Consider the following 26100-nt stretch of genomic DNA (forward strand, 5'->3'; position numbering starts at 1 on the left):
TCGCGGGCCGCCGTCCTCCACGCACGGCGCGCGCGTGACGTCACCCGCCCGCGCCGCCGCCGCCCCCCTCCTCTCCTGCTCCTCCTCCTCCTCCTCCTCCGCGAGCGGCCACTTCCGGGTTCGGCTGTTCCGCCGGTGGCGCCGCCGCCCGCCGCGCTCCGCCCGGGAAGCCATGTGAGTCTCTCTCTCTCTCTCTCCTCCCCCCGCGGCTCCGGGGCTCCGATCGCGGCCCTGCGCCGAGGCTTTTCCCCCGGGCCCTGCCTTGGCCTGATCGGGCATGGAGACATAATGATGGGCGTTAATAATGGGAAAGAACCGTTTTGACCCTGAGTTTGATTGATTGATTGATTGATTGATTGATTGATTGATTGATTGATTGATTGATTGATTGATTGGGTGGCTTTGGGCCGGCGCTTTCTCCTTGGGTCACACCACTGTAAATTATAAATAATCATTCCAATAATGGGAAACAATACTTTTGATTCTGAATTAAATTGGGTGGCTTTGGGCCAGCCCTTTCCCATATGGACACGGTTTGGAAATTTATAAATAATAATTTAATAATGGGAAATAATAGTTATGATTCTGAATTGGGCTCATCCATCTGAAAATTTATCAATAATAATTTAATAATGAGAAATAATAGTTTGGATTCTGAATTGGGCTCATCCATATGTAAATTTATAAATAATTGTTACATTAGTAATGGGAAATAATAGTTTTGATTCTGAATTAGCTTGATTGAGTGGCTTTGGGCCAGCGCTTTCCGATTGGGTTACAAACATAATAATAATAAACCTTTTTATTGTCAAAGTACAACATGTGTACATTGAGATTAGCTGAGCCTCCCCCGTGCTCTCTCCCCCCAACACACAGTGACAACAAACCTACCACACTATGTGAACCAACTACACCACACACCGGCCTCCCAAGTCAATTCTGCGTAAGATTATGTCCCATTTAAAAGCCTAACAGCCCACGGATAAAAGCTATTTTTCAGCCTGTCGGTACGGCTGGCTATACTCCTATATCTCCTACCGGATGGTAGGAGAGTAAAGAGATACCGTCCAGGGTGTGAGTCATCCCTGAGAATCTTCCTCACTCTTCCAAGGCAACGAGCCCTGGCGATGTCATCCAGTGGTGTCAGGGGACAGCCCACAATGTCTTGTGCTGTGCTCACTACCCTCTGTAATGCTTTCCTATCCGCGGCTGTCAGACCAGCATACCAAACTAAATTATAAATAATAATTTAATAATGGGAAATAATCATTATGATTCTGAATATGAATAACAATTAATAATGGGAAATAATTGTTTTAATTCTGAATTAACTTAACTGGGTGTCTCTGGGCCAGCGCTTTCCCATTGGGAGACGATTTGGAAATAATTGGGCTAATCAATCTGTAAATTTATAAATAATACTTACATTAATAATGGGAAATAATCGTTATGATTCTGAATTGATTTAATTGGGCGACTTGGGGCCAGTGCTTTCCAATTGGGACACGATTTGGAAATTATTTATTCATAATTACATTAATAATGGGAAAGAATTATGATTCTTGATTGGGTTAACTGGGTGGCTTTGGGCCAGTCCCTCTCTCTCAATTCAACCCACCTCACAGGGTGGTTGTTTTGCTTTGTTGTATGACTTCACAGAAAGAGGAGTGGAACCAACTTCTAGTGGAAGTAGCGGGTCAATCCTCAGCAGCTGAGTTTAAACATGCTTGGGACAAACACATCTCCGTCCTCTGACAAAAATGATAAAATGAAATAAAATATTAAAAATAAGAATTAAAATAATAATCCATTTTAAAAAGAACAAAACACAGATAAAGGTTAGACTTGATGGACTTCTGTATCTTTTTCTGCCGTCCGTTTTTTTATGTTTCTGTTTAAAAAAAAAAGTCCTACCGTTTTCTTTCCAATATCTCTTTTCCAGGGCTGATTACTGGAAATCTCAACCCAAGAAATTCTGCAATTACTGCAAGTGCTGGATAGCAGACAACAAACCGGTATGATGGACTTCTGATTATATTCTGATTATATTATATTGCTAAGCACATTTGATTTGTGCTTAGATTGTAAGCCGCCCTGAGTCTTCGGAGAAGGGCGGGATGTAAATGGGATTAAAATAAAAATAAATAAATAAAATATTCTAAATCCTGGAATTTGGGTTGTAACATTTTAAATTTACGCTTCATCAGAGGGTCAGCATTTCATATGTTATCAGAAAGGGCAACTAGACGTTCTTCTTTTCTCTTTGAAGACGTTTCGCTTCTCACCCAAGAAGCTTCTTCAGGTTCTGACCGGATGGTGGGGAGTGGAAGGATTTATACTCCTTTCAGACAGCTGGTCATTTGCATCTTTTTAGAGAGTTGTTGAGGCCACTTGGAGATTTATCTGTGTCTTCAGGGTCCAAGAGCCTTGGTGGAGCAGTGGGCTAATGCCTCCTTAAGTAACACCAGCTGCCTGCAATTAGTGCAGGTTCGCATCCCACCAGGCTCAAGGTTGACTCAGCCTTCCATCCTTCCGAGGTAGGTAAAATGAGGACCCAGATTGTTGGGGGCAATTAAGCTGACTTTGTAATAATGCCGCTTGGGGTGTGTGTGAAAGCCCTAACAAGCAGGCATATACATAGAATGAAGGTTACTGCTAAGCTTGTAAGCCGCCCTGAGTCTTCGGAGAAGGGCGGGATATAAATGGAATTTAAAAAAAAGTGGCCTCAACGACACTCTAAAAGAAGGCAAACGACCAGCTGTCTGCAAGAAGCTGAAGAAGCTTCTTGGATGAGAAGCGAAACGTCTTCAAAGGAAAAACAAGAAAGTCCAGTTGCCTCGTGAAGAAGCTCCTTTGGGAGAACTGTGGCCTGGATGACTGAGAATCTCCATAGACAGTTGATTGGTTGTTTGCTTTCTAGCCTTCTTCCTGGGGTCTCTCAGGGGTTAAAAAAGCTGGGTAGAACAAATGGTTTATTTATTTATGTCGACTAATGCCGGTGCATTTGGTGTTGTAATATTTTCAGGTTTAGTTGGATCCGGATTCTTGTCTCACGGTTCCGACAGATTCTTCAAAAGAACTTTGAGGCATTGTTTTCCTTAAAGAATCTTTATTGGAGAAGCCTAGTATCGGCACGTAGGTGGTCAAAGCGGAAATCTGAATTCCCCTCTCCTAAACACATAGTATCAAAACACAATTCCCTCCTCTGATTAACAGTCATAAATCACATTCTCCAATCGGTTTGAAATGCAGGCTTTCCCTCCAGCTCTCCAACCCACCATTTCTTGCCATCTCTTATTTCAAACAAACCTCGATTCTCACACTGCTACAGTATTCTTACGTCTAACTAGCTACCAACGTTAGCGGCGTTGACATCTTGGGGTTCTTTCCAGCGTCACCTTGATTTAACACTCCTCGTACAAATTTATACGGTTGAGGGCACCTTTTAAAATCGCCTAAAAGGCCTGTGTGAATGGAACGTGTCAGAATCCATTTATATCACATTTCATAAATGTATGGGTGGAATATTGTGCTTATTCTGGGGATTCTGCCATCTCTCCGAGGGGTGGGGGGAGAGGATGGTTACTCAGATTGTAATAGGCTGTCTTCGAAGACCAGGGAAGCTTTTGATCTGGGGGGGGACGGGGGAGAGAGAGATCTGGATTGCATCTCCATTTGCAGCTGAAAAGGAAGAAGCAATAACCATAAAACCAAGGAGAGTTTTCCTTTCCCACGGAAGGGCCTGACACCTAAGTAAATGATGTGAGCCTGACCAAATGGATGAGGGGAGGGGCTGAAATGGGAATGCTTTATATATAGGATTGAAATGTAACTCTGTTAGATCCCGTCTTGTATTGCCACAATCGATCTCATCCTAGTAAACTTTTCCTTTTGGACAAACTTGCATCCAAGAGTTCTTATTTCCTAAGATGTGGATTGAATTGGGTCCTGACAGAACGTCCTTGATTTGATTGAAGTTGAAACCGTACTTGGTCAGGTTCTTTGAAAGAATAGACCTTCTTCGAACAGGGTTTGAAATATATACCTCAGCGGTCGGCCTCGGGTGGATGTGCTTCGGTATTTACACATACCGGGAGTTGTAAAGTTTTATTTTTCTCTAGTTTAGGAGCGTCTCTTCCCTTTTTTTTCCCCTCTCCAGAGCATCGATTTCCACGAAAGAGGAAAGAACCACAAGGAAAATGTGGCGAAGAAAATTAGCGAGGTAATCCGAAGCCGCCGCCACCTCGAACCCGGGCGGGTTGTTTTCCAAAATCCCGCCTCGCGCGTCCTGCTCCATCCTCTTTTAAATTGCAGATTAAGCAGAAGAGCTTGGACAAGGCGAAGGAGGACAAGAAAATGGCCAAGGAGTTTGCAGCGATGGAGGAAGCCGCCACGAAGGCCTACCAAGAAGATCTGAAAAGGCTCGGACTGAAGGCGGGTAAGACCCGGGACAGCCCTCTGCTTCTTTCGAGTACCTTCCCTTGACACGAGCACACAGAATCCACAAAAATGCAGGCAGTCTCCGGCTTTTTTAGTGAATGTGCAAAGTTACAACGGCACTGGGGTAAAAAGTGACTTCTGACCGTTTTTCACACACACCGACCCTCGCAGCATCCCCAGGGTCACGTGATCAAAATTAGAGGACGCTTGGCAACTGGCTTGTACTTACGACAGTTGCAGCGTCCTGGGGGGGGGTTGTCATCACATGATCGCCCTCTTGCGACCTTCCGCCCAGCAAACTGTCAAGGAGGAAGCCAGATTCACTTAACAACCGTGTGACTCACTTAATAATCGCAGTGGTTCACTTAACAGCGTGGCGAGAAAGGTCGCGAAATGGGGCGAAACTCGCTTAACAACTGTCTCGATTAGCAACAGAGGTTTTAGGCTCAATTGTGGTTGTGAGACGAGGACTGCCTGTAAAAATACTCCAGTTTGGTAAGATTTGCAGATGTTACCTCTGCTAGCTATAAATGAATTAATGGAATGGAATGGAATGGGATGGGAATGGAATAGAATGGAATGGAATGGAATGGAATAGAATAGAATAGAATAGAATAGAATAGAATAGAATAGAATAGAATAGAATAGAATAGAATAGAATAGAATAGAATAGAATAGAATAGAATAGAATAGAATAGAATGTACAATAGAAATAGAATGGAATGGAATAGAAGAATAGAATAGAATAAGGAAAGAATGGAATGGAATGGAATGCAGAATAGAATAGGATGGGATGAGATAGGATAGAAATAGAATAGAATACAAAGTATGGAATAGAATAGGAAAGATTAGAATAGTATAGGAATAGAATGTAGAATAGAATGTACAATAGAAATGGAATGCAATAGAATAGAATAGAATAGAATAGAATAGAATAGAATAGAATAGAATAGAATAGAATAGAATAGAATAGAATAGAATAGAATAGAATAGAAAATATGGAATGGAGTAGAGTAGAATAGAATAGAAAATATGGAATGGAATAGAATAGGATAGAATATAGGATAGGATAGGATAGGATAGGAGCTGGAAGGTACCTTGGAGGTCTTCTAGTCCAGCCCCCTGCTCAAGCTACAGTAAGCCTTAAGAAAAGATCTGTCCGTCTGTCTGGCAGAATTTGCTGTGTGGAATTTCATTTGCACCCTATTCCACTCTGGGGCACATCGCTGGAGTTCCAGAGATTTGAAACTGAATCTCCAATGTTCAAATGGTGGTGGAGTTCTGTAGCTGTGAAGTTCTGGGGTGGGCATTGAAATCTTCTACTCTGTGTCTCAGAACCTGTAGGACAGCCTTCCTTGCCGATAAAGCAGGAAGAAAAGAAGGAGAAAAAAGAGAAAAAAGAAAAGAAGGAGAAAAAGGAAAAGAAGAAAAAGGGGAAGCAAACCAAGGGAGCAAAGGAGTGGGTGCGAGGATTTTCTCCCGAAGGCTACACCTATTATTACAACACGAACTCTGGAGGTAAATTTGCAGCTAAACTCCTTTTATACATCATGGATGCCATCAAAAGGAAACACAAAGTGATATTTAGCAATAGATTTCTCTTTTTTTTTTACAATTGCCATTCATTCTACCTCTCTATATCCTTTTATTATATATCTAATATTGCATGAATGATTTTTTTCCTGGATGCCAAACTAAACTTTTTTTTTAACCTTCTATTATTATTAAGAATCACAGTGGGAGAAACCAGAAGGATTTCATGACACCTGTCAGAATTCTCAAAAGGTAACTAAATTTTTATTTATTATTATAGGTACTGTAAAAAAAAAACCACGAATCTCCATTATTTAAAATGTATTCTCAATTCACTGAAAATCAGTTGACTTGCATCTGTTCTGGACGGATATGATTAGGAATACAGTTGTCTTAAGAATGCATTTATTAGCCAGAATCTCTAGCTTACGTAAATTAATTTAACAGCACAGTTTCCAATATGTAAGGGGGATCACTACATTGGATTCCGCAATAATTGAATGATGTTTCAGTTTTAAATAAATGTATCTTCGTGGCACCTCCGCCGAGGTAAAATGAAGCCAGCGTGTCATGAGAAATGAATGAGATTTTAATTAGCCTTTATTGCTCCGTTGATTTAGCCTTTTGTTTTTCAGGAAGCAGTTTGGCTAGAAGGAATAGACGACGACGGTCACACCTATTATTATAACAAAGACACTGGAGGTGAGAGTTTTGATAACGGGCCGCTGGCCAAGTCACAAAGCCGCGTCAATTAGACAACGAATGTTTTTCCTGCGGATAAAATAAAGAGAGGCAAGGAAGCCCTTGGAAATTTTGAGAATTTGCCTAAATGCTCTGACAAAATGGCTTCCACAATGGATGTGGATCTTCCCACCCCCAGAAACTGTTTATAGGAATGTTGACCTGTCTTTTTTTTTCCTGGGACACAGTGGTCAGCAGCTAACCCATCACCCATTCAGGCATTGCTGTATCCGGGACGGTTGGGTCCCAGTATATTTTGAGGAATCTGTAAGGGAAGGACAATTGTGGGAATCAAAGTCAACTCCTGGTGACTTTCTGCAATGTCCACGTCTTTGTTGCAAAAGTAATTTGCCATCCCTTTCTTCCTCCTTTTCCTTCCCTTCCCCTTCCCTTTCCTTCTCCTTCCCTTCTCCTTTCCTTTTTCCTTTTTCCTTCCCTCTTTCCTTCCCCGCCCTTCCTCCTCCCCTCCCCTTTTCCTTCCCTTTTCCCTTCCCTTTCCTTTCCTTTCCTTCCACTTCCCCTACCCTTTCACTTTTCCTTTTCCCTTCCCTTTCCCTTTCCTTTTTCCTTTTCCCTTCCCTCTTTCCTTCCCCGCCCTTCCTCCTCCCCTCCCCTTTTCCTTCCCTTTTCCCTTCCCTTTCCTTTCCTTTCCTTCCACTTCCCTACCCTTCCACTTTTCCTTTTTCCTTCCCTTTTCCTTTCCTTTTTCCTTTTCCCTTCCCTTTCCTTTCCTTCCACTTCCCCTACCCTTTCACTTTTCCTTTTTCCTTCCCTTTTCCTTTCCTTTTCCCTTCCCTTCCCTCTTTCCTTCCCCGCCCTTCCTCCTCCCCTCCCCTTTTCCTTCCCTTCTCTTTTCCTTTCCTTTTTCCTTTTCCCTTCCCTTTCTTTCCAATTCCCCTACCCTTCCACTTTTCCCTTTTCCTTCCCTTTTCCTTTCCGTTTTCCTTTTCCCTTTCCTTCCACTTCCCCTACCCTTTCACTTTTCCTTTTTCCTTCCCTTTTCCTTTCCTTTTTCCTTTTCCCTTCCCTTCCCTTTCCTTCCACTTCCCCTACCCTTTCACTTTTCCCTTTTCCTTTCCTTTTTCCTTTTCCCTTTCCTTCCCTTTCCTTCCACTTCCCCTACCCTTTCACTTTTCCTTTTTCCTTCCCTTTTCCTTTCCTTTTTCCTTTTCCCTTCCCTTCCCTTATCTTCCACTTCCCCTACCCTTTCACTTTTCCCTTTTCCTTTCCTTTTTCCTTTTCCCTTTCCTTCCCTTTCCTTCCAATTCCCCTACCCTTTCACTTTTCCCTTTTCCTTTCCTTTTTCCTTTTCCCTTTCCTTCCCTTTCCTTCCAATTCCCCTACCCTTTCACTTTTCCCTTTTCCTTCCCTTTTCCCTTCCCTCTTTCCTTCCCCGCCCTTCCTCCTCCCCTCCCCTTTTCCTTCCCTTCTCTTTTCCTTTCCTTTTCCCTTCCCTTCCCTCTTTCCTTCCACTTCCCCTACCCTTTCACTTTTCCCTTTTCCTTACCTTTTCCTTTCCTTTTTCCTTTTCCCTTTCCTTCCACTTCCCCTACCCTTCCACTTTTCCTTTTTCCTTCCCTTTTCCTTTCCTTTTCCCTTCCCTTCCCTCTTTCCTTCCCCGCCCTTCCTCCTCCCCTCCCCTTTTCCTTCCCTTCTCTTTTCCTTTCCTTTTTCCTTTTCCCTTCCCTTTCCTTCCAATTCCCCTACCCTTCCACTTTTCCTTTTTCCTTCCCTTTTCCTTTCCTTTTTCCTTTTCCCTTTCCTTCCACTTCCCCTACCCTTTCACTTTTCCCTTTTCCTTCCCTTTTCCTTTCCTTTTTCCTTTTCCCTTTCCTTCCCTTTCCTTCCACTTCCCCTACCCTTTCACTTTTCCCTTTTCCTTCCCTTTTCCTTTCCTTTTCCCTTTTCCCTTTCCTTCCAATTCCCCTACCCTTTCACTTTTCCTTTTTCCTTCCCTTTTCCTTTCCTTTTTCCTTTTCCCTTCCCTTCCCTTTCCTTCCACTTCCCCTACCCTTTCACTTTTCCCTTTTCCTTCCCTTTTCCTTTCCTTTTCCCTTTTCCCTTTCCTTCCAATTCCCCTACCCTTTCACTTTTCCCTTTTCCTTCCCTTTTCCTTTCCTTTTCCCTTTTCCCTTTCCTTCCAATTCCCCTACCCTTTCACTTTTCCTTTTTCCTTCCCTTTTCCTTTCCTTTTTCCTTTTCCCTTCCCTTCCCTTTCCTTCCACTTCCCCTACCCTTCCACTTTTCCTTTTTCCTTCCCTTTTCCTTTCCTTTTCCCTTTTCCCTTTCCTTCCAATTCCCCTACCCTTTCACTTTTCCCTTTTCCTTCCCTTTTCCTTTCCTTTTTCCTTTTCCCTTCCCTTCCCTTTCCTTCCACTTCCCCTACCCTTTCACTTTTCCCTTTTCCTTCCCTTTTCCTTTCCTTTTCCCTTTTCCCTTTCCTTCCAATTCCCCTACCCTTTCACTTTTCCCTTTTCCTTCCCTTTTCCTTTCCTTTTTCCTTTTCCCTTTCCTTCCAATTCCCCTACCCTTTCACTTTTCCCTTTTCCTTCCCTTTTCCTTTCCTTTTCCCTTTTCCCTTTCCTTCCAATTCCCCTACCCTTTCACTTTTCCCTTTTCCTTCCCTTTTCCTTTCCTTTTTCCTTTTCCCTTTCCTTCCAATTCCCCTACCCTTTCACTTTTCCCTTTTCCTTCCCTTTTCCTTTCCTTTTTCCTTTTCCCTTCCCTTCCCTTTCCTTCCACTTCCCCTACCCTTTCACTTTTCCCTTTTCCTTCCCTTTTCCTTTCCTTTTCCCTTTTCCCTTTCCTTCCAATTCCCCTACCCTTTCACTTTTCCCTTTTCCTTCCCTTTTCCTTTCCTTTTTCCTTTTCCCTTTCCTTCCAATTCCCCTACCCTTTCACTTTTCCCTTTTCCTTCCCTTTTCCTTTCCTTTTTCCTTTTCCCTTCCCTTCCCTTTCCTTCCACTTCCCCTACCCTTTCACTTTTCCCTTTTCCTTCCCTTTTCCTTTCCTTTTCCCTTTTCCCTTTCCTTCCAATTCCCCTACCCTTTCACTTTTCCCTTTTCCTTCCCTTTTCCTTTCCTTTTTCCTTTTCCCTTTCCTTCCAATTCCCCTACCCTTTCACTTTTCCCTTTTCCTTCCCTTTTCCTTTCCTTTTTCCTTTTCCCTTTCCTTCCAATTCCCCTACCCTTTCACTTTTCCCTTTTCCTTCCCTTTTCCTTTCCTTTTTCCTTTTCCCTTCCCTTCCCTTTCCTTCCACTTCCCCTACCCTTTCACTTTTCCCTTTTCCTTCCCTTTTCCTTTCCTTTTCCCTTTTCCCTTTCCTTCCAATTCCCCTACCCTTTCACTTTTCCCTTTTCCTTCCCTTTTCCTTTCCTTTTTCCTTTTCCCTTTCCTTCCAATTCCCCTACCCTTTCACTTTTCCCTTTTCCTTCCCTTTTCCTTTCCTTTTCCCTTTTCCCTTTCCTTCCAATTCCCCTACCCTTTCACTTTTCCCTTTTCCTTCCCTTTTCCTTTCCTTTTTCCTTTTCCCTTTCCTTCCAATTCCCCTACCCTTTCACTTTTCCCTTTTCCTTCCCTTTTCCTTTCCTTTTCCCTTTTCCCTTTCCTTCCAATTCCCCTACCCTTTCACTTTTCCCTTTTCCTTCCCTTTTCCTTTCCTTTTTCCTTTTCCCTTTCCTTCCAATTCCCCTACCCTTTCACTTTTCCCTTTTCCTTCCCTTTTCCTTTCCTTTTCCCTTTTCCCTTTCCTTCCAATTCCCCTACCCTTTCACTTTTCCCTTTTCCTTCCCTTTTCCTTTCCTTTTTCCTTTTCCCTTTCCTTCCCTTTCCTTCCAATTCCCCTACCCTTTCACTTTTCCCTTTTCCTTCCCTTTTCCTTTCCTTTTTCCTTTTCCCTTTCCTTCCAATTCCCCTACCCTTTCACTTTTCCCTTTTCCTTCCCTTTTCCTTTCCTTTTCCCTTTTCCCTTTCCTTCCAATTCCCCTACCCTTTCACTTTTCCCTTTTCCTTCCCTTTTCCTTTCCTTTTCCCTTTTCCCTTTCCTTCCAATTCCCCTACCCTTTCACTTTTCCCTTTTCCTTCCCTTTTCCTTTCCTTTTTCCTTTTCCCTTTCCTTCCCTTTCCTTCCAATTCCCCTACCCTTTCACTTTTCCCTTTTCCTTCCCTTTTCCTTTCCTTTTTCCTTTTCCCTTTCCTTCCAATTCCCCTACCCTTTCACTTTTCCCTTTTCCTTCCCTTTTCCTTTCCTTTTCCCTTTTCCCTTTCCTTCCAATTCCCCTACCCTTTCACTTTTCCCTTTTCCTTCCCTTTTCCTTTCCTTTTTCCTTTTCCCTTTCCTTCCCTTTCCTCCCAATTCCCCTACCCTTTCACTTTTCCCTTTTCCTTCCCTTTTCCTTTCCTTTTCCCTTTTCCCTTTCCTTCCAATTCCCCTACCCTTTCACTTTTCCCTTTTCCTTCCCTTTTCCTTTCCTTTTTCCTTTTCCCTTTCCTTCCCTTTCCTTCCAATTCCCCTACCCTTTCACTTTTCCCTTTTCCTTCCCTTTTCCTTTCCTTTTTCCTTTTCCCTTTCCTTCCCTTTCCTTCCACTTCCCCTACCCTTTCACTTTTCCCTTTTCCTTCCCTTTTCCTTTTCTTTTCCCTTTCCTTTCCTTCCACTTCCCCTACCCTTCCACTTTTCCTTTTCCCTTCCCTTTAATAAACTATTTGTTCAGTTTCTCCACTCTCTCAAGCATGCCGTCTTCAATCCTTACATGTGGCACGACCGGGGCTGCTTCTTACTTTTAAGCACTGCTATTCCACATTTACTGCATTATTTACTTTGTGCATTGAGGCTCTGTTTTTAAAAGACGGGAGTGTGGAAGGACAAGATAAGCTACAGAGGTCCAGCCTTGATTCCTGATGGGGTCCAGCAGTTTTAACAGGGATCTAAGAGTACCTCTTAGCTTAGTGAAGGAGGAAAGGAACGTTTGCTTAACCTTATTAATTTGGCCCCACTGAAATGTATTGTTACGGCCTTTTTGTGTGGGATTCTATTTCTAATGAATCTGGTTTTCAGAAGATTAATTTCCAGACTGGTCACATAAGACAATTCTTTTATATCTATATTGTCTAGTATCAACATGGGAGAAGCCTGCAGGTTTCGTATCTTCTTCAGTAAACAATCATCCAGATGAAAACTCCTCTGATGAGGACAGCAAAAATGAACCAGAAAAGGTAACATTTATTACCTCCAGGTAATAAATATTAATAAGCTTTTTCTATGTTTCTTAAGACTGGCCAGCGACGAATGTTTGTCAGGTTCCTCGGTTGGGCTATTGTTTATTGCTTGATTGTGGGTCTAGAATTAATCTTGCTCTTAATCCCTATTTATCTGGGTGTCGATTGTTAGCGAGGAAGCGTTCCGGGGTTTTTCCTTTTGGGAATGCTGGTTGTCTCTTTTGAATGGTGTGCATATGTTCTTTGTGTGCCTGTTGATAACTCTTTTCTCTGATGTGCCAGGCTTCCAGGAATTCTTCAGCGTTTTTGGACTTAGCTTGGTCTAAGATGCTCCAATTGAAACCACACTTAAATCTGTCCACATGTTGGGCAATTAAGTAGACGACTGCAGCAAGCATGTAGTAGACTATTGCAACAAGCATGTAGTAGACTATTGCAACAAGCATGTGGTAGACTATTGCAACAAGCATGTAGTAGACTATTGCAACCAGCCAGTGGAACAACCTTGCCTTCAGAAATCATGGACGCTCCATCACTGGAGGTTTTTAATAAGAGACAGTCACTTGTCTAAGATGGTATAGGTTCTCCTCCTTGAGCAAGGGGCTGGACTAGAAGACCACCAAGGTCCCTTCCATCTCTATTCTATTCTATTCCTGTTCCTATTCCTATTCCATTCCATTCTATTTCTTCTTCTGTTCTGTTCTATTCTAGATTCCAATATCCTATTCTATTCTGTTCTGTTCTATTCTACACTTGCATTTTCCTAAAGGAAAATGTATCTATCATTACATTGCAGCTGTAGACACAAAGCCACAGTTATAGCCTATACTGTACTTATCATTTGAATAGCAACTAGCCGTTACTGACAAAATAGTCCACGTGGTATCAGTAAAATTAGGGAGAGAAGCTTGTGTAAACTCAGGGTAGTGGTTGAAAAACATTATTTATTTATTTTTTTACTTCCAAGATTGTATACTCACTGAGAATAAAAATCCAAATGTCTTTAACTTCGGACTCCTTTCTTTTCTCCAAAGAAAGTCGTATTCTTGTTAACAACATCACTGCATAACAAGATGTCCCTTATTTCTCAGGGGAAGACAGGCAGTGATGAAGAAAAACCTCACAAACCTGAAAAAGTTGGCCCTTACGGAGAATGGCAGCGGGTCAAACAAGGCAAGGTTGGCCGTGGGAAGAGTCCAGCACCGTCGTCTCAGAAGTCCACAACTTCGGGCAAATGGGAGAAGATTGCTGGGGACGACCCATAGTAAGTCCTGCTTGTCTTACCTGCTCACAGCTAGATTTGGGCAGAAGGACACCAATAACCCGGTGTCCCAACTGCACCGCATTATATTTCTCTGGTTCGTGGTTAGAATAGAATAGAATAGAATAGAATAGAATAGAATAGAATAGAATAGAAAATATGAAATGAATAGAATAGAATAGAATAGAATAGAATAGAATAGAATAGAATAGAATAGAATAGAATAGAATAGAATAGAATAGAATATATGGAATGGAGTAGAATAGAGAATATAAAATTAGAATAGAATAGAATAGAATAGAATAGAATAGAATAGAATAGAATAGAATAGAATAGAATATATGGAATGGAGTAGAATAGAGAATATAAAATTAGAATAGAATAGAATAGAATAGAATAGAATAGAATAGAATAGAATAGAATAGAATAGAATAGAATAGAATAGAATAGAATAGAATAGAATAGAATAGAATAGAAAATATGGAATGGAGTAGAATAGAGAATATAAAATTAGAATAGAATAGAATAGAATAGAATTACAGAACAGAACAGAATAGGGAAGAGAATACAGAATAGAATAGAACAGAACAGAATAGAATAGGGAAGAGAATGCAGAATAGAATAGAATAGAATAGAATAGAATAGAATAGAATAGAATAGAATAGAATAGAATAGAATAGAATAGAATAGAATAGAATAGAATAGAAAATATGGAATGGAATGTAGAATAGAATAGAATAAAAAATATGGAACGGAATATAGAAGAGAAGACAGACAGACATCTAGCTTATAAACACAGGCATATAAAGTAGTGAGGGATTAAAGTAAAACAAGTTTGAAAATTCCGGGAACTAGGGCAGACATGTCAAACTCGTGACATCGCGCAACATATCGGAGCCTTTTCGCCACTGCCGGCAGTGGGGTGGGCGTGGCTTCCGGATGATGCATCCAGCTTGCGGGCCGGCAGTTTGACACCCCTGGACTAAGGGCGTTTAGTTTGAGGAAGCAGATCGTGCACCAACACACTTCAAACCTACACTTCAGTGTAATTTACTCTTCAGAAGATTTGACATCCGTCGGGGCTTATTTTCACTTTAAACCCCAAGGCTCAAAGCAAACTCCGGTATTATTTTATTTTATTTTTTTCTTTTAAGTAAGTTTGGTTCTTGTCACTGACTTTTTTTTTAACCTACCCATTTCGCCTGTGCGTCATACTTGGAGATAAATTTTCGATTTTAAAGCAGAGGCTCGGCAGAACGAGAGGGACACTGTTCCATGAGCACTGGTAGATAATAGGCAGGATTTTGTTCTTTGTAGCTCAGTGAGAATCTTTGTACGTGAGAAGAGCTTTTTATTGCACGGGGTAACTTTGTGTACAGTACTCGGGGTGGCTTGTGAGCGTGAGATGGGCGGTCTCTTAAATTCGATAAATGTTTGCCAAAAATATACCCCTTCCCCTCTTACATCTGCCATTATTAATAGCCAGAGCCTATGCCACTTGTCTACCTGCAGGTTATAAATTTGGTGAAATTTTTGCCGGCCACAACATTGCTTCCCCTTGCCGTTTTCAGGAAAAAGATACGCTGAGTTAAACGATGTTTATATACGGCGAGGCGGCTTTGGGCCTACGTTTGCCACCCCGAGCCAATTTTATTTTATTTTTTTTAAAAAAATAAGCTTCTGTTCAACAAACTTCTCATTTCCTTTAGCGAGAACGTTGACTTGGAACTTCCCAGCACGCAGAGCGTCCCAGTTTTGGAAGTATCGGAAGACACCAAAGTTATCTTCAAAGAAAAAACCGTCACATCTCTGGGCGACGCAGCCGAAGAGATGCCGGTCTTCAAAAAGCGGAAATTTGAAAACGGAAAACCTCGAAACATCCGACAGAGACTCAGCGACCACTGACATTGGGGGGCTGCATTGTTCAAAAAAGCACTTTGAGGACGCAGGGGGGAAAAAAACAACAACAAAGTGTTTTAAACAATTTCTTCACAAGACGGGACTGTAAATGCGTGATTTTTTTTTAGAGCTCAGCGTTTTTCAAACCATGTCTCGAGTGTAAAATGTACAGAATGTTTGTTTTTTTTACACCCAAGTTATTTCAGTTTGCTGGGTTTCCTCTCTTCCCCACCCCCTCCCATTTGTGAGGTCGTGTAAATATAATATTTTTTAAAATACTGGATCAAAGGAGTTCGGTATATCTTACCAATCAGTAAATTGCTGTGAGTCTTTCCCCCCCCCCAAAAAAATAAATGCAGTAGTTACTTAACAACATATTTCTCTATAGGTTTTAGTGGATGCTGGATTGTGGGAAGAGTAAATGTAAAATACCATGATTGTGAGGCAAGAGAAATCAAGATCACACCTAGGTTTGATGCTAGATAGGAGTTAATAGAATTCAGGAAGAGTTGAACTTGGAGCATTTGTGGACATGTAATGATTCTAGGCTGAGTCCCCTCTTGACTCCACCCCCAGGGTCTGCGTGCTCTTCTACAATGGCAGTGTCATTCTAAAACTAGTGTTAGTTGTATGGTTGATCCTCCTCAGATTCCGTATTTGAGAATTTCACCTCCATGGCCATTTGCAGACATGCACAGAATGGTGGAAAAAAATCACCCAACATCTTTGAGGGGCTGCCCCAAAGAAGAGGGAGTCAAGCTATTCTCCAAAGCACCTGAAAGCAGGACAAGAAGCAACAGATGGAAACTAGTCAAGGAGAGAAGCAACCTGGAACTAAGGAGAAACTTCCTGACAGTTAGAACAACTAACCAGTGGAACAACCTGCCTCCAGAAGTGGTGAATGCTCCAACGCTGGAAGTTTTTAAGAAGAGACTGGACAGCCATTTTTCTGAAATGGTATAGGGGTTCCTGCCTGAGCAGGGGGTTGGACTAGATGTCCTCCAGGGTCCCTTCCAGCTCCCAGCTAAGGTCAAACAAGGTGACACACTGCCACCTTAGCACTCCTACAAAAAGATTATTACTGCAATTAATATACTTAAACACCCCCAAAAAATTATATTCCCAGCAAATCTTTGGTTTTCCACCCCTAATTTTATGCCTGAAAATACAAATTATTTGAAAATATGAGAGCTGGTGTCCTTTTTGAATATTGATAACAGAAGTGGAGAAAATTTAGAACTGCAATAAACTGGGCTTTTTAAATCAATATCACTTCTGGGATTGTGAGTTGAAAACAGTAGGGGGTCATCCCTAATTTAACGAATAAGATCAAAAGTTACCTTGTTTACACAGTTTCTATCTAAAACTGGGTGACCGTTTTCAAGAATGCATTGGGCATTCTTCGAAATGTATGTCCTTAACTGGAACAAAATGTAGTATTATATAACAGTTACCAGCAAAGTTTTCAGATGTACTCAGTCGTGGGTAACAAATAGCTTAAAGCACGTTAAAAATTAACATTAGTTTTGTTGTAGTGAGTGTCTAGCAACACACGGATATATTCAAATAACTGTCTCAACGTAAGTCAGTTTCCTCTAGATGCCTTTCAAAGCTCTGACTTTTGCAATAGGAACCTGAGAAATACACGAAATTGAAGAAGAAAAGCAACTATTCAATTTTTAAAAAAACAGGTAAGCAAGACAAAAAACTTTTACGATATTGTATATAAACAAAGAACTTTTATTACTTTACCATTTTAACGATGTGATGGGGCTCACATTTAATACTGCCTTTAGAAATATTTTGCAGAGTTGGGTCCTCAGAATTTCCAAACTATCTTTTAAAGGAAGGAAATTGCTTCTCTGGAGCCAGGCAGGATTTAGCCCTCTGTGATTCCCCCCCCCAAAAAAAGTCCACTAGGTTGAAATTATGTTGAATTTTATACTGCCTTTAAACACGTTTAAGATTGAAAGCGCTGCAGTAAAACAATAGGCTACGATTCCTTCCCTTGTACTGTTTTTCATCGGTAAAGCCAGTATTTAAAGGATTACTCTTTTCAATGGAAGGGTTATCAAAATTATGGATCGAATTATTTGCCTTTGACACCAAACGTAATTAGGACGTTACTGCTTGGGGGGGGAAACGTGTATTTCTCAACGCAGACAAAGAAAAGTGAAGTTTCTGTATGGCAGGGGTCTTCAAACCTGGCCCTTTTATGACTGGTGGACTTCAACTCCCAGAATTCCTCAGCCAGCATTCCTGGCTGAGGAATTCTGGGAGTTGAAGTCCACCAGTCATAAAAGGGCCAAGTTTGAAGACCCCTGCTGTATGGTATCTAAATATCAGGGAACCAAGGCTTCTTATTTAGCCTAACCAATTTGATTAAAAGTCAGGCACTTTCACACCTTTTAATAAAATGGATTTGTCTGAAAATATTGCTACCTGATCACGGATAAAAAAAATAATGACATTGGTACGACGTATGGCATTAATTTTAACCGAAAACAAACATCCTTTTATTTCTAGACAGCTTCCCTCTTGAATCACAAGCACCCTGTGGCTCCTGAATCAGAATGCCAAATAAAGCTCAAGAGGTAAGCCAAAGATATTTTATTTTGTCAGAATCCTTCTTTGGAATCAAAGACGTCTAATTATTTTAAGTATTAATTTAATTTAATTTAATAACATTTATATACCGCCCTTCTCCCTAAGGACTCAGGGCGGTTCACAGGGCAGAATAAAATAGCAAATACAAACATTAAAAAAGATTAAACAATTGCCCTAGTTAAAAACAATATAGATACAACGCTAAAAACCCCCAGAAAAATTAAAAAGCGAAAGATAAAACAACCCCAACACAACCCCCCTCAGGCTAGGCCGGCTTGTACAAACAAAAATGTCTTGAGATCGCGACGAAAGGAGCGAAGATCGGGCGCCGTCCGGAGCTCTACCGGTAGCTGATTCCACAGCTCCGGAGCGCCCACAGAGAAGGATCTCCCCCTGGGGGCCACCAATCGACATTCTCTGATCGGTGGCACCCTGAGGAGGCCCTCTCTGTGGGAACGCACAGGGCGCAGGGAGCTTGATGCCGGCAGCAGATGTTCCCTGAGGTACTCCGGCCCCATGCCATGGAGTGCTTTGAATACCGTTACCAGTACCTTGAATCTCACCCGGAAGACAACTGGCAACCAATGCAGCTCACGGAGCAGAGGTGTAACGTGGGAGTATCGGGAGACTCCCAACACCACTCTCGCGGCTGCATTCTGTACCAGTTGGAGCTTCCGAGTGGTCCTCAAGGGCAGCCCCATGTAGAGACCAGCGTTCTGGATGCCTAAGTTCCCTGCTGACTGTGGCTGGCAAATGGTAGTAGGGTGGTGCCATCAAAATAATACGAGTTTCACGTACATTTTCCAGCTCTTTCACTCAGATTTTTCATTAATCCCTTCAGAAAATAAATAAGAAATATTAAGAAAGGTGGGTTTTTAAAATAGGGGTGTGTTTTTTTTCTGTCAGCGCCCCTGCTCCTTATAACTAACAATAAAAAAAACCCCACATCTTAGTATTTTTTATTGTTATTGTTATTATTATAGTGTTATAAAACATAGAATGCATTCTATTGTTGGTATACATGGTGTTTATTCAATGTTAATTAAAGATTATCAACACTCTCATCGGGCCATTAAGGGAGGGAGGAGATGGAAGGAAAGAAAGAAGGAAGGAAGGAATGATCGAGATGGATGGAAGGAAGGAAGGAAGGAATGATTGAAAGGGAAAGAAGGAAAGGGAAGGAAGAGGGAGGGAGAATCAGTGCTAATTAAAGCAATTAATCTAAATCTGTGTTTTTTAAACTCGGCAACTTTTAAGGTGTGTGGATTTCCACTCCCAGAATTCCCCAGCCAGCATGGTGGCTAGGGAATCCTGGGAGTTGAAGTCCTTCTTAAAAGTCCCCAAGTTTGAAAAACATCGATTAGAATGTAAAAAATAAGGAGTGGATTTGATTCTTCATACCGCTGCTTTGAAGGTAGGCTTATCTGTAAAAATTACATATTTGCAACCTTGTTTGTTAAAGTTAGTCTGTAAAAGTTGCATATTGGCTTGAATGAGTAGAGACATAAGAGAAAGTCAAAGGAGAACCTGGTTTATAGATGAATTCTCTCCTTGGCTCTATCCTTTTATTTGGTCAGGATGAAACTCCACCTTAGAAAAAGCCTAAATGTGTCATTCCAGCCTCTTATGGGATTGGAGTTTGGGGAATAAAGGCAGTGCAACTCTGATTTTGACAGTCCCCTGTTGACTGCATCAAGTGCCGGATCATGTCCTACCACTGTCTTCTCATGTACTAGGATGCTGTCATCAATCTCCAGTCCCTCAGAGATCTCGGCAAGCAACTGAGCTTCGAGTGGCCAATGGTGGCCTATGAACTGGGATTCACACGAGCTGAAATTAGCCATATCCATGCCCTCACCCCGGAGAAGAGGAGTCAAGCCCAAAAGATGCTGGAACACTGGTAAGATAATCCTGACAAAGTACAGAACAAATCCAAAGTCTTTGGCATTGGCATAAGCTCTTGAGAATAAGTCTAGATCGACTTATTATCTTCAAATTCATCTAGAATTATCATATTATCAAATTATCTTCAAATTCATCTAGAATTATAATCCAAGGTAGGCGGGTAGGTGGAGGGATACATGGATGGGTGGATGGATGCATGGATGGGTGGGTGAATGGTTGCATGCATGGATGGATGGATGGATAGTTGCATGGATGGAAGGTTGCATGGATGGATGATTGCATGGATGAATGGATGGATAGTTGCATGGATGGGTGGATTGATGGATGGATGGATAGTTGCATGGATGGATGGTTGCATGCATGGATGGATGAATAGTTGCATGCATGGATGGATGGATAGTTGCATGGATGGGTGGATGGAGGAGATAGGTTAAGAAATGGAGATGGCTTGAACTTTGATAAGGATACCAATATTCCCAAAAGTAGCCATTCACCAACAGATAGGATTACAAAACAAGAATGTGCAACCTTAAGCTTAAAGGGCACCATAAAATACAGGTAGTCCTCGACTTACGACCACAATTGAGCGCAAATTTTTTGTTGCTAAGTGAGAAACTTGTTAAGTGAGTTGTGCTCCATCTGACGACTTTTCTCGCGCTAGTTGATAAGTGAATTACTGCAGTTGTTAAGTTAGTCACACGATTGTTAAGTGAATCTGGCTTCCCGATTGACTTTGCTTCTCAGAAGGTCGCAAAAGGAGATCGCGTGACCCCGGGACGCTGCAACTGTTATAAGTACATGTCAGTTGCCTAGCCTCTGAATTTTGAACACGCGACCCTGGGGTGACTGCAAGGGTCGTAAGCGTGAAAAACGGTCATAAGGTCACTCTCTTCAACGCAGTTGTAACTTGGAACTGTCCCTAAACGAGCTGTTGTTGTAAGTCAACGCCTACATGTACTTCTTGTAGCTACAACAGATCTCAAGGCTACTTTTCTGAAAATGACTGCATCTCAGGCATAATACTTTTCTCAACTTAGAATGTCCCCGTGGTTCCTTCCTCAAGGGAACTAGCAAAAAAAGAGAGGCGTGGACTTATAACGATGGCTCCCAAGTTGGTTGTTCAAGGAACGTCCTTCCATGTTCAAAATCACTCTGTTCCTCTATGTCAGAGGCCCCCAACCTTTGGGGCACCAGGACCGGTTCCGTGGAGAGACGTTTTTCCGTGGACTGGAGGGGGCGTGGCTTTGTGTGCTGCCTGCATGGATGGATGATGGGGCTTTCCTTGTTTGTGCGGACTGGTTGCCGGCATGCTGCGGCCTGGTACCAGTCCACGGCCCGGGGTTTGGGGACCCCTGCTCTACATAATCTCTCCTGGGGCTAATTTCGTTGGTCAGGTCAAGCTTTCCACATCTGGAGTACTTCAATTGGCTGTTCTCTATTCCTGAGGCAAGTTGGTCAAATCAGAGGAGTAAAAAAAAAATGTAAAACCAGGCTATAAATTTTGAAGGTTGATTTACTATTACAGAAATGACGGAGGACCTCTAAAGCATAAACTCATGAATTCAGAAACTGAGAACTTGGTGCTCTCTGAACCTGGTTCTTTTCTTGCAGACGTTATATTACCCACGTAGGTAACATCATCAGTGCTAGGGAAGAGTGGGGTTTGCCTTAGTAGCACTGAAGACGTTGCCTAGTTGGGTAACGAAACATCTGCAAATAAACAGCCAAGCACAAAAGCAGCAAGAATCCCTCATTTAGGATAGGATAGGATAGGATAGGAGGATGGGGATGGAATGGAATAGAATAGAATAGAATAGAATAGAATAGAATAGAATAGAATAGAATAGAATAGAATAGAATAGAATAGAATAGAATAGAATAGAATAGAATAGAATAGAATAGAATAGAAAATATGGAATAGAGTAGAATAGAATGGAATGGAATGGAATGGAATAGAAAATATGGAATGGAATAGAATATATGGAATAGAATAGAAAATTGGAATGGAGTGGAATAGAATAGAATAGAATAGAATAGAATAGAATAGAATAGAATAGAATAGAATAGAATAGAATAGAATAGAATAGAATAGAATAGAATAGAATAGAATAGAATAGAATAGAATAGAATAGAATAGAATAGAAAATATGGAATGGAATGGAATGGAATGGAATGGAATAGAATAGAATAGAATAGAATAGAATAGAATAGAATAGAATAGAATAGAATAGAATAGAATAGAATAGAATAGAATAGAATAGAATAGAATAGAAAATATGGAATGGAATGGAATGGAATAGAATAGAATAGAATAGAATAGAATAGAATAGAATAGAATAGAATAGAATAGAATAGAATAGAATAGAATAGAATAGAATAGAATAGAATAGAATAGAATAGAATAGAATAGAAAATATGGAATGGAATGGAATGGAATGGAATGGAGTGGAATAGAATAGAATAGAATAGAATAGAATAGAATAGAATAGAATAGAATAGAATAGAATAGAATAGAATAGAATAGAATAGAATAGAATAGAATAGAAAATATGGAATGGAATGGAATGGAATAGAATAGAATAGAATAGAATAGAATAGAATAGAATAGAATAGAATAGAATAGAATAGAATAGAATAGAATAGAATAGAATAGAATAGAATAGAAAATATGGAATAGAGTAGAATAGAATGGAATGGAATGGAATGGAATGGAATAGAAAATATGGAATGGAATAGAATATATGGAATAGAATAGAAAATTGGAATGGAGTGGAATAGAATAGAATAGAATAGAATAGAATAGAATAGAATAGAATAGAATAGAATAGAATAGAATAGAATAGAATAGAATAGAATAGAATAGAATAGAAAATATGGAATAGAATAGAATAGAATAGAATAGAATAGAATAGAATAGAATAGAATAGAATAGAATAGAATAGAATAGAATAGAATAGAATATATGGAATAGAATTAGAATGGAACAGAACAGAATAGAATAGAATGCAGAAGAGAAGGGAAGAGAAGAATAACAGAAGAAGAGTAGGGTTAGGGTTAGGGTAGAGTGAGAGGATCACGTGAACAGCAAACGGTAGAAAGACTGGAGAAGAATGAACTCTTCAGACTAAATACAGAGACGGCTGAATGACGGGGCAGCTGCTTCCTTCTGCAATTATTCTGACGCTCTCCGTTGGCCCTTCTCTCCAGGTACGAACGGTCGTGGGACCAGCCGAAGAAGACAAAGCTGCTTCAAGAGGCTTTGGAGAAATCGGGAAGGCAAGACTTGGCCGAGAGGCTTCGTTGCCTTCACTGGGGCCATCAGAAGTTGAGCGATAAGGTGGAGCTGCCCTCGGCTTTCCCCTTCCTCATCACCGTGTATAAGACGACGAACAACAAAGAGCGACTCGGGAAAATTAACCAGCTTACTCATCGGTAAACCAGCAGTCTCCCCAAATCCTCAAGTCAAGGGCCACGCTGAGCTCAACAGAACTGTTTTAAAAAGTTAAGAATAGAATATACTTCCACAATAACAAGAAATCAGCTTTATACCTCAGTCTGGGCCCTTCTGTATGATCAGCTACTGTTTGATGATGATTTTTTTTTTTCGATTTTTAAAATTTGAATCCAGGAGATCTGAATTTTTTTTTAAAAAAAATAATAATAATAACAAAACCCAGCAACGTAATTTAAAATAAAATCCTATTAGTTGCAGTTGGGAGACGCCGTAGGTTTCCTGATAAGATTTAACGCAACAGATGGAATGCAATTGCAGATTGTGGATTTTAATAAAAACACCCAGAAATGGGATTTAAATTTAAAACTTGGGAGTGTGTCTGTGTGTGTTCATGTACAATTGCGCTGCATTCTTGGCTTTTTGTACCCTCTAAAGATGTTTTTTATCTGCATTTTTTAGCAAAATCTGCCATGGCAACACGTGAATTCCAGGTAAAAGGCTGCACGCTGTCTCTCCACAGGTAGCCCTCGACTTACCGACAACCGAACACAGAATTTCCGTTGCTAAGTGAGACATTTCCTGGGTGAGAAACTTGTGAAGTGAGTTTTGCCCCATTTTGCGACTTTTCTTGCTCCATTTGTTAAGTGAATCGCTGCGGTTGTTAAATCGGTCACGCGGTCGTTAAGGGAATACGGCGTCCCCATGGATTTTGCTCGTCAGAAGGATGCAAAAAAGGGGATCACGTGACCCCAGGAAGCTGTGACCGTCGTAAATAGGAACCAGCTGTCCAGCCTCCGAATCTCAATCATTGAGCCCGGGATACCGCAACCGTTAAAAGTACATGTCACTTGCCAAGCGTCTGAATTTTGAACACGTGACCCTGGGGTGACTGCAACGGTTGTAAGTGTGGAAAATGGTCATAACTCGCTTTTTCCAGCGACTGTCGTAACTTCGAACCGTCACTAAATGAACAGTTATGAGTCTAGCACTATCTGTACTTAAAGCCGACTAGAGCCATCCAGTTTTCAGAAGCAAATCAGTGTTTATTGTTCTTTCTCTCTACATACTCCCATTTTTATCCATCCCTACTGTCAACGCTGCTAACATCGGATGTTTTTCCATTGACCACAGATGGAAATGTAGCCATCTTTTCCCTTTCGCTTTTAGAATTAGATGATGCTGGGAGCGGGGAATGTGAATGAGAGCCCAGCTCGACATAACAACACTAAACGTAGCGTGAGAATCAAGGTTACTGAGCCCAGAACTGATAAAGAATTGGCGGGCTGCAGAGCTGGAGAAGAAGCTCTTTCTTCAAGCTAACAGGGGAATGTGTTTTATGACGGTTAATTGAGGGAGGGAATTGTGCTTTGATATTAGGTGCCCAGGGGAGGGGTATTCAGTTTTTGGCTTCGATTATGTAAGTGCCGATATTCTGCTACTCGAATAAAAGATCCTTGAAGGTAAACAAAGCCTCCAAGTTCTTTTGAAGAGTTTCATCTGTCGGAACGCCTACCCCTTATATTCACAGAGTGAACTTTTGCACTTTTGGTATGGCCTTTGATTAACTTATTACAATCGTTGGCTCAACGGGTCTGCTGGAATTGTTTTTACAGCTCTTTTGAATATACCTGTTTCTCTTTCTCTTTGCTTTGTGCGTTTACTGTAGAGAATATAGACTGGAATATGGCTTCGGATAATATTTGTTTGTTTTTTTAACTGCAAGCGAACCAAACTTTTTGGAACACAAATAAATGGTAGAAATTTCACGAGAGCATCGATTTTGCAGGTTTTGTGTACAGGTTGAGTTCCGTTCATCGGCAGTCTTCACAAGCTATTGATCTGCTTCTTATTTAACTTGCTGATAAACCTATTTGTCCTCTCTCCTCCCGCTCTCATAACCCAATCAGAACTTAAGACACTAATGAATTTGCTCCTTTCTGAAGTTATAATGTACACCATGGTATCTTGCTGCGGCGTCTCAGGGGATTGGGAGTGGGAGGCACGGTTCTTCAGTGGTTCTCCTCCTATCTCCTGGGACGCTCGCAGTCGGTGTTGGCAGGGGGGCAGAGATCGGCCCCTAGGTCTCTCGTTTGTGGAGTTCCTCAGGGGTCGGTTCTCTCGCCTCTCCTGTTCAACATCTACATGAAACCGCTGGGTGAGATCATTCGTGGTTTTGGAGTTGGGTATCATCAATATGCTGATGATACCCAACTTTTCTTTTCGACCCCAAACCACCCCAGTGATGCCCTCGCTGTGATGTCCCGTTGCCTAGAGGCGGTTCGGGTCTGGATGGGGAGGAACAGACTTCAACTCAACCCTGACAAGACTGAGTGGCTGTACATTCCGGCATCCCGGGACATTCAAAATGTTCCATCTCTTTCAATGGGGGGTGAGCTCTTACCCCCCGTGGATAGGGCTCGCAACTTGGGAGTCCTCCTAGATTCACGGCTTACCCTGGAAGATCATATAGTGGCCGTGACTAGGGGGGCTTTCGCCCAGGTTCGCCTGGTGCGCCAGTTGCGGCCCTATCTGGACCGGGATGCCTTGTGTACGGTCACTCATGCGCTCGTGACCTCTCGCCTTGACTACTGTAATGCTCTCTACATGGGGCTTCCCTTGAAGACCACTCGGAGGCTCCAACTGGTGCAGAATGCGGCCGCGAGAGTTGTCTTGGGAGTTTCCCAGTACTCCCATGTTACACCTTTGCTCCGCGAGCTGCATTGGCTACCAGTTGTCTTCCGGGTGAGGTTCAAGGTCTTGGTTATGATCTTCAAGTCCTTACATGGCATGGGTCCGGGTTACCTCAGGGACCACCTGCTGCCGGCGTCAACTTCCCTCCGCCCAGTACGTGCCCACAGAGAGGGCCTCCTCAGGGTGCCTCCGGTCAGGGAATGCCGACTGGTGGCCCCCAGGGGGAGGGCCTTCTCTGTGGGCGCTCCGGCATTATGGAACCAACTGCCGGTGGAGCTCCGGATGGCATCAGACCTCCGAACCTTCCGTCGGGGGTTGAAGACCCACTTATTCGAATTAGCTGGTCTGGCCT

At 41.9% G+C, this 26100-nt stretch overlaps 2 protein-coding genes across 2 annotated transcripts; both read left to right on the top strand.

Moving 5' to 3' along the window:
• Positions 1-4: 4 nt before the first annotated feature.
• Positions 5-15466, top strand: WBP4 (WW domain binding protein 4). The gene is made up of 10 exons (XM_081328017.1): positions 5-174; positions 1943-2015; positions 4160-4222; positions 4315-4438; positions 5776-5958; positions 6170-6225; positions 6609-6675; positions 11828-11928; positions 13023-13195; positions 14902-15466. Coding segments are annotated over exons 1-10 (1038 nt in total). The 5' UTR covers positions 5-172; the 3' UTR covers positions 15098-15466.
• Positions 15467-15685: 219 nt separating this feature from the next.
• LOC308668252 (p53-induced death domain-containing protein 1-like) lies at positions 15686-24868 on the top strand. The gene is made up of 5 exons (XM_081328030.1): positions 15686-16782; positions 17618-17685; positions 19435-19598; positions 22811-23035; positions 23517-24868. Exons 2-5 carry the CDS (start codon positions 17665-17667, stop codon positions 23539-23541), a joined length of 435 nt encoding a protein of 144 aa, XP_081184156.1. The 5' UTR covers positions 15686-16782; positions 17618-17664; the 3' UTR covers positions 23542-24868.
• Positions 24869-26100: the final 1232 nt, after the last annotated feature.

This window comes from Vipera berus, assembly GCF_964194415.1.
Source record: "Vipera berus genome assembly, chromosome: 4".
NCBI classification, from domain to species: domain Eukaryota; kingdom Metazoa; phylum Chordata; class Lepidosauria; order Squamata; family Viperidae; genus Vipera; species Vipera berus.